Raw genomic sequence first — 13,543 nt, forward strand, 5'->3', positions numbered from 1 at the left:
AGCACGGATCGGCGACCAGGTGAGGTGAGGACTCAGCGTCTGGCTTCTCGATCTCCTGCCGTTGGAGGGTGGCTGTTGTACCCGGCGGTTTCCGATTTCATTACGTCCCTTCTCTGGTACGCTCCGGTTCTTGATGGCTTCGCTTGGTGCGGTCGCCGTACCGCGGTTAGATTTGGGGTACTTTTTCCGTTCTAGTCCGTGCCATGCCCGCTGTGGTGCTGGTATTTCAGGTGGAGACGGGCTTGGAGTTCCCGTTCCCAGTTCTCATCCAAGAAATCGCAGTTCTTTGTTACCCCGTTGCAAATTATTCTACCCAAGAAACAACCTGGGTCTCACTTCGTGGGATTAGCTGTGCCAGAATTTCCGGGTTTCGTTGCTCGCTGCGGAATCCTCCTCTGCCAGGCAGGCGAAGATTCGGCGGGGATTTTGTTTTGGGGGTTTGATTTTGTTCCTCCAAACTTTCCAACGTCTGTCTATACTGGTTTTGCGTTTGCTTCTAAAAGTATTTGGCCGCCATTCTTGTTTTCCTTTTCTGGCTGAAAATACCGCAATCCCTTCTTGTTTTGTTTTTATTAACTTCTCTCCAGGAGGCAGATCTTGACAGTGTGACTTTTGGTGTATCTATTGCTGCAGGTAGATCGGAGCAGTATAAGAAATTTCCTGCCAAGGTTGGTTAGTTGATAACAAGCACACAGGCACAATGGCTGCTGAAGTGGGGCAGCCGTTCAGTGGATGGTCACACTCAGATTCGCCCTACAACGACCTCTGCACACAGGTAGTATCCTCTGCTTCGTTCGAAATCATTCGTTGCGTCACCTTTGGTTGCGCACCTGAATTATCAACATAAATCTCATAGTTAAATGGCTCCTGATATCGCAGTGCTGTTGGGAAATATTTGAGATGTTAACATTGCATGACATAGTTGATGCTGCCTGAATCTTGTTTCTGTAGTTTCCTGTTGCGTTTCGAGGAGGCTAGATGATGGTTAGTGATTTTGTTTTTATTCACTGCTGATGCAAAAGGTCAAATATTCTTATGACATAGGAATAGGAAATTTCTTATGGGGAGACACTATTTGTCCATTTGATTCGAAGGAATGGACCATAAGAAAAGAGGAGGACTTTTCCTTTGTATTGAGTTTCATAGGAAAAACAAAGGAATTTTACCATCCACTGAAACCTCTTTTTTACATTCCTATGCACAAACAACAAGGCAAAAGCTATAAGTAGCATTATATTAACTTTATCTTACATTCGCATATGTTTTGACCTTAATTTGACCATGCTTTGTAGGATCACTGTATTTTTCCTATTCAATCGAATCAAACACCCAGTTTTGCAGATTCCTGTGTTTTTCACAATCCTTTGTTTTGCAAATGCAATCCTATCATATTCTTGAGTCTTCCGTATAAGTTATATCTATAGAGTTTTGTAGCTAACCACTCTGTCTGTATATGTTAGTTAGTTATTGTTTTTTCTGTTCTAAATTTCTAATAAATTGAAATTCGTGAGTCTCTAAGTTCTCTTTATGTCTACTGTCCAGGACGATTCAGTTCAGAAAATGGTGCTTGATCATGGTTCGGGATCATTTGGTAGATTTGCAGAAGAGTCTTTGTCATGGGAAAACAGATCAGTATTTGAACACAACAGACGTCAGGAGGAGATAAGCAAACTCACACTGCCTGGTTTAGTTGCACAAAAGAAGGCATTTTTGGAAGAATATTACAAGAGGAAGGCTCAGAAAGCTAAACTTCTCACTGAAGCCACATTGGAAGAAAGGAGTGATGGCGACACTCTGGACCATAGTAGGCAGGAAGATGATTCACATGCAGTTGCTCCCGAAGATCCTGTGGATACTGCTCCAGGCTTCAGTTGTCAACCATCTACTGGAGTGAGCTCATCGGATGAGAATAAACGCTCTGAACCCCATGGGATAGGATACTTGACATTCAATCCTCTGTTTTCTCGGATAACAGGGTCACAAGGTATTCAAGATGAGGAGGCATCTAGTACTGCTCAAAATCAACATGTTGATGGTGAGTTTCGGTGCGCTATGCGCACGAGTAAACATGGTCTCAACCAGGAAACCGTGGAGAGAAAGGTTCTTGCACCAAAGCATGTGGTTTCAACTGATTATGGTGAAAGTAATGTTGCTGCGTCGAGAATTATCTTGCCTATAGCAAGTTTGAAAGCTGGTGTTAAGAAACAGGAGCCAAGAAAGAGCATAGCGGCAGCTGTCATTAACGGGTTGACAAAGGGGGCCAAGGTAATGTGCTATTGGATTGATATTTACTGTTTATGTAGTGAAGGATCTACTTTTCAGCAAGGGGGGAGGGGTGACTGATAAGATATAACAGAACAGAGCTAGTTTTTGCAGTTGGTTCCTGCTTTAGCGGCAAGTAAATTCTAGATAATCAATACTAGAATGTTGTAGTATAGAAAGTTCATCGCAAAAGTACAAGAGTTTTATTTTGGACAATGGTTTACATTTGATATACAATTTGCTGCAATTACATGGCTGGTGTGAGTTTTGGTTTTGTATGAGATTCCAAGCAGTTTGGAAGGGAAATTCCATAATATAATTATATGACTTGCATGTGTGAATGAGCCAGATCACTTTCCAGGATAGTACTAGCTAGATCACTTTCCAGGATAGTACTAAAGAAAACTTTCCATTGTTGGTTTCTTCCTTTCTTGGTTATTTTATATATACGATGCAAAAGTTAATGTCATTTATCTCATATGCCCATGTTTACTATTTCAGGACCCATCAAGTTGTCTTGTCCAAATTCCGAGAGTACATTTAAGAAGAAACTCAGAAAACATGAACTCTGAAGACTTGAAGGATCCTTTCCACAAGAGGGTTGAGATGAAATTGCGTGCTTTATCTGATAGGATGAGTGCTGAGAAAGCTGCTGCCTCTTCTAGATCTTCTCCGTACCAAAATGCTGATAGAGCTGCCATTTCTTCCAGATCTGCTTTGTGCCAGAACACTGATAGAGTCGTTGCACCATCTAAATCAGCTACACAAGCTTCTCACAAGTTTTTGAAAGAAGTACAGCCTGCAGCTACCCTTCCTCGTACAAATTTCTACAACAAGGGATCGTCTGTTTCTCATGTTGCCTCTAGCAACAGCAGTAATACTGGGAAGCTGGCTACTAGAAGCTCAGTTATGCCCAATTCACCTCAAAATAATGCAAAACCCTTGCAGGCTGCTCAGGTAGCTTTTGCCCCTAATCAAATGTTGATTTATCCTTTAAACTTATTCACAAATGCAACTTTGGTCACTTGCTTCTACATATGGACCATAATTTCCTTTTGCTAATCGTCAGAAGATATTTTTGCAAGTTCGGTATAACAAATAGTTAAACGCTTCTAATGGTTTATGGGAAGTTGATAAGCTTAATTAATCTTGGCAGGTCGCATCGAAAAGAGGCACAGGTCTTATCAGTACAAGCAATGGATCGCAGAACAAAAGGTCTTCATTTTGATTTCATTTCTACTCCCTCCGTTCCTAAATATAAGTCTTTTTAGAGATTTCAATACGGACTACATACGGATGTATATAGACATATTTTAGAGTGTAGATTCACTCATTTTGCTCCATATGTAGTCCGCATTGAGATCTCTAAAAAGACTTCTATTTAGGAACGGAGGGAGTATTCAGCATATGTTGTGGAAATCTTGAATATCATTGAAACCTCTGTACTTGTTTGAACTGATTTTCAGGAAGCAGCTGAGCACGCCAGCGGCATCGGTTGGAAATTCCTGTACTAGAGGATCTATGCACATATCTGCACCCACAAGTGCAAGGTTTGTTCCTAGAGTGTGGAATGATTTATAAATTTGGTGTGAAATATCTGTTTCTTTTTTATGTAAATTGCTCCGTTCTTTGTGCAGAAGTAGCAGCAGCGGCATCCGACCTTACAAAGCTGCAAAGGCACTCCGGATTTCCAACGGGAGGAACGCAGCGGTTAAGGTAAGAGCAAACAGTGCCCTGGGATGATTCGTAGGATTATTGTTATAGACTGAAATCGCTTCCAAATCACAGCACTTGCTAATGTGGTTCTGTTGTAGACTGAAATGCTGCAGAAGTCCACAACATATGAAACCCATTCTGTTGGAGGAAGGAATGCTTTGTCAAAAGTTACTGTAAACGGCAACGAACAAAACAGAAAGGTCTGTTCTTTTCTTTTTGCATGCATGGGGTAACCAGTAACCACTAGCCAGGGATCTGTAGAAGTCGTATAAATCCATATGTCTATATACAAATTCATAGGTCCCCGCAAAAAAAAAAATCATCGGTGACTATAAAAAAAACTAAAGGTTGGTTCGTGCACACATCTTGTGTAGGTAATCTCGTCGCGTGATGGCAAGAGGAGCAACCTGGCGTGCAAGAGCAAGCCAAGGTATTGCCATTTGTGCGTATTATTATGACTGACTACTGACTGATCACTACACAGATACTCCCTCCGTTCCTAAATATTTGTCTTTCTAGACATTTCAAATGGACTACCACATACGGATGTATGTAGACATATTTTAGAGTGTAGATTCACTCATTTTGCTCCGTATGTAGTCATTTGTTGAAATATCTAGAAAGACAAATATTTAGGAACGGAGGGAGTAGAATTTATGTGAATTGCTGAAAATCTGCCACTTGATTGTTCATAGCTCCGTATGTAGTCATTTGTTGAAATATCTAGAAAGACAAATATTTAGGAACGGAGGGAGTAGAATTTATGTGAATTGCTGAAAATCTGCCACTTGATTGTTCATGAAACAATTCTGTTTCTTTGTTAATGGAACAGTTCTGTTTCTTTGTTAACTGTGCAGACAGGAGAGGCCGCGATGGCGATGACGCGCCACTTGAGGAGCAGTTTGAGATGCGCGAGTTGGCACGGTTACTTGGTTGTATGGTTGTTCAAGGGCCTTCTCTCAACCTCGGTATAGTATTAAGGTTGTATGTTAGGCATGATGTTTTGCTGCTGCTTGTGACCTCTATTCTACCATGAGGCGTGATATATGATTCTTGTGTCAAGTTCAGAGCAAGGAAAGAGCAGGGAAGGCAGCGCTGTTTCGCCACAGATTGTTTGCCTGTTGTTGTCTGGTTGGTGAGTGAAAGCGAGACGTGGGAATACTAGCGATTAACTTGTGCTCGGAGCTACTGGAATTGCGGCCATAACGCTACGATTTGTCTCCACGTGTCTGCTGATTGTAGGTTTTCCTTCTGTTTGTGAGAGCTTCTCCAACAACTAGCCGTTGGGGTAAATTTTAGGGCACAAAAAAGTGACTTTTAGGACACTAAAAATTGTTCTTCTCCAGCAATTGTCCTATTTTAGGGCACTCAGATATACTAAAACATCCGAACTACTTGATCACATTGCACACATGCAAACTTTCAATTGTTCAAATATCTAAACATTCAAACTTACAAATCTCCAAATAGTTTTAAACATGCAATGATCTAAACATGCAAACATTCGAATTTAAACATAGTAGACTCCTCATCACTCTCACGCGCAAGGCTATCCTAGTCAATGTCAGAACCCTCGTCGTTGGACTCCACCTTAATCATCTATGAAGGCCTTAGCTGGTCCTCCTTACCATAGCACTATTTAGCCTTGAGAAAAGCCCCTTTCTCATCAACATCTCGACTTCGCTCGTTGTTTGAGGAGATCAGATCTATCCCGGGAATCCAAGGATGCAGAAATATGAAATCGAGCACAGATTACAGGAAACAAGCATACAATCTTACCTTCCAGGGAGTCGAGGAACAACAGATGAGATAGCCAGGGGGCTGGGTATTAGGTTTCCTTTTCCGGTCGCGCTCATGGTCCCTCTTCTAGAACCACTCTGCCTTGTACTGCACGAGGTGCGGATTTTCTGCTCTGAGCCTCACAATGGCCGCCTACTCACTCTCCCAGGTATCCCGCTCCTCGAGGACACATCAGGTCTCCATCTCTCGCGGGGCAGGACACAATGGTCACTAGCGGCCCGATGAACCCCGCATCCTCCCGCGTCTCGATCTTTGCTTGCGTTCTCCACCGTCTCGAAGCTGCCGAGCCAATCCCGTCGACCGTTGCACTGAAACTCGACTGAAAGGATCGAGATGGACCTAGAGGGGAGGATGGTGAGTAGGTACACTTACAAAATTTAATATTTACTCCCTTTGTAAAGAAATATAAGATCGACGGTATATGTTTCTTTACGGAGGGAGTATTAGTTAGCAATTTAGTCCATATGCGGAATATGAAAGTGAGCCTAACAATTTGCAAAGGTGTTTCTAATGCTACCAGTAGCAATATAATCAACAACAGCCAATTACAATATAACAAGTAAAGACAAGGAGACAAATAAATCACAAGTAAGAAGCCAGGGTTAGTGATAATTAACTGAAACTCTAGAGACGAGGATATATCCCAATATTCACTTCCTTGAAGGGAACCTAGTCACTGTTGGAGCATTGGAGTTACCCTAAATCCAGGCTTCCACCTGCCCCTCTCTATGTGAGCAGAGCATGACTTGGCCCACCCTTAAACGTGTGTGGCACGACATGAAAAATGGTTCACGGCGGCATGTTTATAAACGGGTCATCCCATTGCCGACACCTGTGCCGCACTTTCAGGCCTAGGTATGACACAACTGCTAAACGGGCCGACACGACAGGAAACAATGGTCAGCGGCAACACGTTTATAAACGGGTCGTGCCGTGCCGGCACACGTGCCGCACTTTCAGGTCCATGCATGACATAATTGCTAAATGGGCCGGCCCGACACAACACGTGTGTCGGTTGGCCCGCGTGCTATTCAGCTTTTGGGCTGTTTTGTGCCTATTTTTGGCATTTTAGGTTGTTCAAAAATAAAAAAAGTTCAAATATAAACGGGCTGTGCCAGCACACGGGCCTTGCCTCATGCTGGGCCGGGTACACACGACGTGCCAGGTACGCATGATTTTGGCCCGGCCCGCGTAGCACGGCCCATATGGCCAGGTCTGCGTGCGAGCTTAGAACAGCCGATGCCCTGGGCCCCCAGGATAGTCAGCTTCGCTGCAGCGCCTGATGAGCATGCTCCGCCGCGCTCTCCTGCTCGGCCACCGCCTCCGCCGAGGCTTCTCCTCGGGTGCGGACCTGCCTCCGCCGCGCCCATCTGCCAGCCGCCGCGTGGTCGTGACGGGGCTGGGGGCCGTCACGCCACTCGGCCGCGGCGTCGGGTCCACCTGGGACCGCCTCGTGGCCGGAGACTGCGCGGTGCGCGCGCTCGCCGCGGAGGACCTACGCCTCACCGGGGATGCCGCGGGGAGGACGTTGGAGCAGCTCCCATCCAGGGTCGCCGCCGCCGTGCCGCGCGGGAAGGGCGAGGCCGAGTTCGACGAGGAGGCGTGGACCAAGGTTTATGACTGACACTTCAGTAGCCCCTAATCATCCAGTATACATTGGTTTTCCCACTGTTGCCGTGAGATTGGATTGGTGCTCTTTTTTCTGCACATGATTGTTTCACGTGCGATTTATCATATATGAATTGCTAGTTTACATGCTTGATATAATTGATTCGAGAATGGATTTCATGTATAAGCTGCTCAACAGAAATTTAAATGAAGCTGTTACTTTCAGCAAACTATACAAGCTTTCCTGTAGACAATGCTGCAATACAGTCATGTCATAACTGGTACTGATATAAAGACCCTTATCTTCAGTGTCATTAGGAGTAACACAGTCTTCAATGCCACGGCACTTTGCTGAACCTGTTTTTCGTGTCGTTTCTGTCAGATATCTGTATGATTTAAGTAGATAGATTGTCTCTCTTTCTCCCTCTTCTACAACTGGAAATCTGTTGTGTTCTGATAAGATGCTATCGTGTGACTATAATATGCAACTGGTGATGTTATCTGTCTCACAGTTAAACTTTGTTTCATATTTCGAACTGTTGATTTAACATTTTTGTTTCCAGGACAGTAGATCTATATCGGGATTTATAGCATATGCTCTATGTGCAGCTGATGAGGCTTTGAGAGATGCAAATTGGTTGCCTTCAGAAAATGAGAAGAAGGGAAGAACGGTACCAATTGCTTTTGGTGGAAGCTCTTTTCCTTTTTTTGTGTTTTTGCCGAGTTGCTGGATCTAATTAGAACCTTTATCAGGGTGTTTCAATTGGTGGGGGAATCGGAAGCATCTCAGACATTTTAGATGCATCACAGCTGATTGCTGAAAATGTTCGTACCAACAGTCACTGCAATTTGCTTTATTCTCACTCTTTTCCTTCTGTATTGTTAGTCATTGTGCAGCTATAGTGATTCTCCCTTTTATATTATATTGCTATGTGCCGAGTGAGAAATACAGTGTTAGATACAAGCAAAATAATGGCGGCTATCGGCTGGCCACTGGCATTACTGGTGGGCGCCAGTAGCGTTAAGATAAGAAAATTCATCTGATGTTAGCTACTCAAGTACTCCCTCTGTTCACAAATATAAGATGTTCTAAACTTTTTCTGAATCAGATGTATAGAGACACGTTTTAGTGTGTCTGTTCATTCATTTCAGTCCGTATGTAGTCCATACTGAAATAGCAAAAACATCTTATATTTGTGAACGAAGGGAGTAAGTTTGAAGAAAATTGTGAGAAGATATGTTATTTAATCAATGAACAGGAAAACTGAGCGCTAACCGGCCAGGAATAGGATAAAAGGGCAGCCCGGTGCACGTAGCTCCCGCTTGCGCAGGGTCCGGCGAATGGTCTGACCACTTTGGGTCTTTTGTACGCAGCCTTCTCTGCATTTCTGCAAGAGGCTATTTCCAGCGGCCAGGAACGGGATACATTGAATTTTTAGTTTACACTTGATAGTTGAAACTAGCCATTACAAAACTACTTATTGGTGGATGCTACTGGCCAAGACCAGCACTTTATCATATCTGATTTTTTTTAATTCTTCGTTTACATGAGAATCAATCTATTTTTATGTCTTTTCCAAATCTTTGGCCTGCACAATACATGGCTTGCAATATATTCCCTCCGTCCCAAAATAAGTGTCTTAACTTTATACTAGGTTTTATTTTGGGACGGAGGGAGTAACTCATTATCTTCTGGTCACTTCCAGCACTGACGTGTGCAATTTATTTTCTTCTGAATGCAGCGTCTACGCCGTCTCAGCCCATTCTTCATCCCCAAGATTTTGATCAACATGGCATCAGGTCATGTCAGCATGAAATATGGTTTCCAGGTGTACATTGTTATTGTCATATGCCATAGTTCAGGCTTTTGTTTCCATTTTGTATAATTATTGCATGAATCACATTGATATTTAATTATTCAAACCTAGGGTCCAAACCATGCTGCCGTGACAGCTTGTGCCACAGGCGCTCACTCTATTGGTGATGCTACACGGATGATTCAATTTGGAGATGCAGATGTGATGGTGGCTGGAGGAACAGAGTCTAGTATTGATGCTTTATCTATAGCTGGATTTTCTAGGCAAGTATGTTCGCATCTTCACAATTGTTTTGATTTGCTTAATTTCCCAACTACTCTGTCTAGATGCTCCTTAAGGTTTCAATGTACACCTGTTGACTGAAGGTTGTAGGACAAAGTAGAGAACTCATGTTTTTGTCCACAAACCACTCATGGTCGTGGCTCATAATATCATATGCAAACTTAATCTGTTTATCCAGAAAAACTTAGTTACAGTCACACTCTTGCACTTTTTATCCGCTATCCCCATCACTAGTATTGCCAAAACCATCTTATTTTCACTATAATGTTCTGCAGGTTAAGGGCATTGTCTACAAAGTATAACTCTCTTCCACAAGCATCTTCGAGGCCATTTGATTGTGGCAGAGATGGATTTGTGTACGTCATACTTCTATTGAATCGTATTTTTTACTTCCCTTAGTTTTTCCTTCCTATTGCGCGTTCTTATCTTCCGTCTTAAAAAACCAATAGGATTGGTGAAGGTTGTGGAGTCATGGTGTTGGAGGTGAGTTCAGAGGAAACACTGATCATTTCCTGTTGTCTGTTCTTACCTTTGCTGTTTCCAAGCTGCTGGTTCGCTGTTATTTTATAGGATCAGTCATTTACATATTGAAAAAAATGTCCATAGCACTTTGTTAAAGAGTTTGTCAAAGGACTTAAATCGCCATAGTATTGCTCCTTTAGAAGCTGCTTGGAAGAATGGTGTTTCTTGGTGAAGTTTTGGTATCTGAGTCAAATTTGAACTAAATGCCAAAACTTACCTGCAAATACTCCTTTTCTGACCAGGCCCTTATTGTGTAAACTTTGCTGTATCCTGTATATGGTATATGCAACTTTTATTCTGGAAACTGTCCTATTGCATTTTTGTTTGCTGAACAGACTGTACATCAATTTATTCCTGTGTAGGCACTTGACCATGCAATGGAACGAGGCGCAAAAATTTATGCAGAAGTTCGAGGCTATGGCATGTCTGGTATCCTCCGATTCCACAAAAGAGATGGTCTACTTTGTCATTAGTATGTACTGCATCATGAACATCAGCTTCTGTCAGGTGATGCACACCACATAACTCAGCCACAAAATGATGGTAGAGGTGCTATCTTAGCCATGGAAAGGGCATTGGAACAGGTGTGGCATATTCTTTCTAATTCGTGTGGTGCACATTTTAAGCATTTATTAAGCTTTGAGGAATTAGAAATTACATTTTAAACACGTATTAAGCTTTGAGGAATTAGAAATCACATCACAATAATTATTTTCTTGACATTCTGATTTTGATAGAATTCTTGGTCCTTTTCTAGTCAGGGCTTCAGGCAGATCAAATTGATTATTTGAACGCGCATGCAACATCAACCCCTCTCGGTAGGTGCTCACACTAAGCCTGGCAAAATACACCTGGGCTGGCATGACTTCTGTTTATTCTATCTTGTGGGTAAACTTGTGTTTATAATTCTGCGGCATCTTGAGTTATGATAAATAAGCTGATGTCTTGGATCTGAACCACAATCAGGGGATGCTGTCGAGGCAACTGCAATAAAATCTGTCTTTGGCCACCACGCGACATCCGGTGGTCTTGCGTTATCCTCAACTAAGGTACACGTCATTCTGCGCAGCTAAACTGTCACAGCTCCCGCACTAGTCTAGTCCATTTTATGACAATGACTGAGGACCAAAAGAACCCGTCTTCTCCAGGGAGCAATCGGTCATCTGCTAGGGGCGGCTGGATCAGTGGAAGCAATCTTCACCGTGCTAGCAATCCACCATGTATGTTACCCACCATGAGTGATCCCTGGTCAGTAGCTCCGTGCAATGAAAAATTGCTCTGTAGCCCGTACTCTGATCACATGCAATTTTTGCAGGGAGTGGCGCCGCCCACGCTCAACCTGGAGCAGCCCGATCCACTGTTCGAAAGCGCGTTCATGCCTCTAACCGCCGCCAAGAAGATGCCGATACGGGCCGCCATCTCGAATTCCTTCGGGTTTGGTGGAACCAACGCGTCACTGCTGTTCTCGTGTCCGCCCTAGCGACCCAAAATCACCCTCTCACTCTTCTGTTTTCCCCTTCGAAGAGGCATATCAGAATGCTGAGAGTTTCTCTGCCCGTGAACTTAATAAACTTGGGAAGGCACCATCCGCGTTGAGCAGGAGTTGGGGGGTTTCAGGCACTGACGTTTGTGCTGTGCTCCCGTGAGTCCGGAGCATCGCCCAACTTGTGGGCGCTGCTTACTCGTAGGCCGGTAAAGTTTTACAGAACGACAATTTATCGCTGAATTTTTATTTTATTTTGTTTGAGAGATAGAATTTTCGCCGAGCCGGTTAGGTGCAGCGACGTGCGCCGCTTGTGAGAGAGCACCTCGTGAGGGTGGCCCACCTGCCAGCCTCCCCATGCGGCCGGGTCGCACGTACGACCCGGTTGTATTGGATTATTTTGCAGCGACGTGGGGGTGACTGGCTGGTGAGGAGGTTTGGCCGTCGCTCTCACGTGCTAGCTACCACGGGAAGGGGAACGAAACCAACCCAAATGCAGTGCTGCTGCCTGCTGTTTGGATGCTGTCCGTGCATACGTCCAACGGGGGCGAAACCTGAGGAGCGCTAGCACTCCACAGTCCACACGCAAATGAACTCCTCGCCGCCCACGGAAAACAAGGCAAAAAAGATGAGTTTGAAAGGCTGTTTGTTTACAGCATCAGATGAACACGAGCTGCTTATCACTTTCTAGAACTGTAAGTTCTCGACTATATATCTTAGGGCATCTCCAGCCGTTGGCCCCCAGGAGGGGCAAAAAATCGCCCCCTGGTGGCGCACCGGCGCTAAACCGCGCACTGGGGGCGTGATGCCCCTCAGTCGCGGCGCCCACGGTATTTTAAAAAATTTAAACACGGCACAAACACGGCGCAAATTCATTGCAAACTTCGGCGAGTTCGTTCAAACTTAAACATATTTTACAAAAAAAAGAAAAAACTACCGCGGGCTACCCCCGCCGTCTCCCTCGCCGCCCCGCCCACGCGGTTCTACATGCCGAGGAGGCTGTAGAACCGCGTGTAGTCACCGCCGTCGTCGTCGTCGTCGTCGTCGCCGCCCCCGCCTACGCCTCCATCGTCCCTGCTGCATCCCTCCCCCGGTTGGCGCGGCGGGTTGGAAGGTCCGGGGGCGTCGTCGTCGTCGCTGTCGAGGACCACGACGACGTGCTCGTCCTCGCGCCCACGTTTGCGGGCGGCGATCTCCTGTAAGTGCATCTAGTGCCCCTTAGTGATTTTGGTGTATTGAAGACTTATAGGTTAAGGGACTAATGCGTTTGTGAGTGTACACAGGTCTATAAGTCTATGAGGAGTTTGATATTTACAGAGAAAGTCGACCCTTAAAAATGAAGTTTTTCGACTGAAGACTTTGATATTCTGAAGACTTTGAAAGTGAAGAAATTGGTGTGACCTTGAAGACTTGGTATTCATTTGTGGAACATGAAGCGTGAAGACTTTTGTTTTCGTAGTTTCATTTTCTCTTTCTTGAGTCATAGGAAACACCGTACTGTTAAAGGGGGTCGAGGAAATACTAAGGAAAAATTTCCATGTGATGCTCAACTCAAAATACTACACCTACCAATCCTTTCGAGTGAAGCCTTTGGAAATCTCATACAGTTCAGTCACTTTCTTCAGTGACAGAGACGAAGTTCTTCTGGTCGCTGATGAATTTGTTCTGACTGAGGAGTTAGGAATTCGCCAGTGCGAATTGCCTACACAGTGAGGAACATGATAGCCCTGAGGAATTTGAGAGTCAAATTTCCGACCGTTGCTGTGCTGCGCGCCAGCTGTCCCAAAATATCTTATCCACCTAACAGTCATATCATTGAAGGGCATTTATGTCTTATCATGTTGGGCTGCTCCCTAGGCTATAAATAGCCGCCCCTACAACCACTAGCTGGTTGGCTGCTCCGAGAGAACTTGACACTTGTCATTTGAGAGCAACCCATCCTCCGAGGACTTTGAGCGAAAATCATCAAGTGAGGAAAACCCAAAACCAAACCCCTACAAACCCAAAGTGATTGAGCATCACTCAAGAAATTGATCCTGCGTGGATCCGACGC

General features: G+C 44.4%; 2 protein-coding genes across 6 annotated transcripts; both read left to right on the top strand.

Moving 5' to 3' along the window:
* On the top strand, positions 1 to 5,160 carry LOC119325512 (protein WVD2-like 7). 4 transcript variants are annotated; one of them, XM_037599252.1, is made up of 10 exons: positions 1 to 24; positions 634 to 775; positions 1,543 to 2,265; positions 2,764 to 3,219; positions 3,419 to 3,477; positions 3,729 to 3,812; positions 3,900 to 3,978; positions 4,077 to 4,178; positions 4,353 to 4,408; positions 4,836 to 5,160. In XM_037599252.1, exons 2-10 carry the CDS (start codon positions 701 to 703, stop codon positions 4,858 to 4,860), a joined length of 1,659 nt encoding a protein of 552 aa, XP_037455149.1. In that variant the 5' UTR covers positions 1 to 24; positions 634 to 700; the 3' UTR covers positions 4,861 to 5,160. The 4 variants fall into 4 exon arrangements, 3 of the variants coding, with proteins under 3 accessions (XP_037455149.1, XP_037455150.1, XP_037455148.1); XR_005157561.1 differs by lacking the exon at positions 1 to 24 and having other exon boundaries at positions 255 to 775; positions 4,836 to 4,959; positions 5,047 to 5,160; XM_037599253.1 differs by lacking the exon at positions 1 to 24 and adding an exon at positions 255 to 437.
* A 1,893-nt stretch (positions 5,161 to 7,053) lies between these two features.
* On the top strand, positions 7,054 to 11,744 carry LOC119325205 (3-oxoacyl-[acyl-carrier-protein] synthase, mitochondrial-like). Of its 2 annotated transcripts, none has more exons than XM_037598955.1 (13): positions 7,054 to 7,390; positions 7,950 to 8,057; positions 8,140 to 8,211; positions 9,129 to 9,215; positions 9,315 to 9,466; positions 9,761 to 9,841; positions 9,935 to 9,968; positions 10,370 to 10,436; positions 10,515 to 10,591; positions 10,765 to 10,825; positions 10,974 to 11,056; positions 11,156 to 11,227; positions 11,323 to 11,744. In XM_037598955.1, the coding sequence occupies exons 1-13, from the start codon at positions 7,061 to 7,063 to the stop codon at positions 11,485 to 11,487; spliced, it is 1,389 nt and encodes a 462-aa protein (XP_037454852.1). In that variant the 5' UTR covers positions 7,054 to 7,060; the 3' UTR covers positions 11,488 to 11,744. The 2 variants fall into 2 exon arrangements, with proteins under 2 accessions (XP_037454852.1, XP_037454853.1); XM_037598956.1 differs by having other exon boundaries at positions 7,149 to 7,390; positions 7,955 to 8,057.
* Positions 11,745 to 13,543: the final 1,799 nt, after the last annotated feature.

Source organism: Triticum dicoccoides, chromosome 6B, assembly GCF_002162155.2.
Source record: "Triticum dicoccoides isolate Atlit2015 ecotype Zavitan chromosome 6B, WEW_v2.0, whole genome shotgun sequence".
Classification (NCBI taxonomy): domain Eukaryota; kingdom Viridiplantae; phylum Streptophyta; class Magnoliopsida; order Poales; family Poaceae; genus Triticum; species Triticum dicoccoides.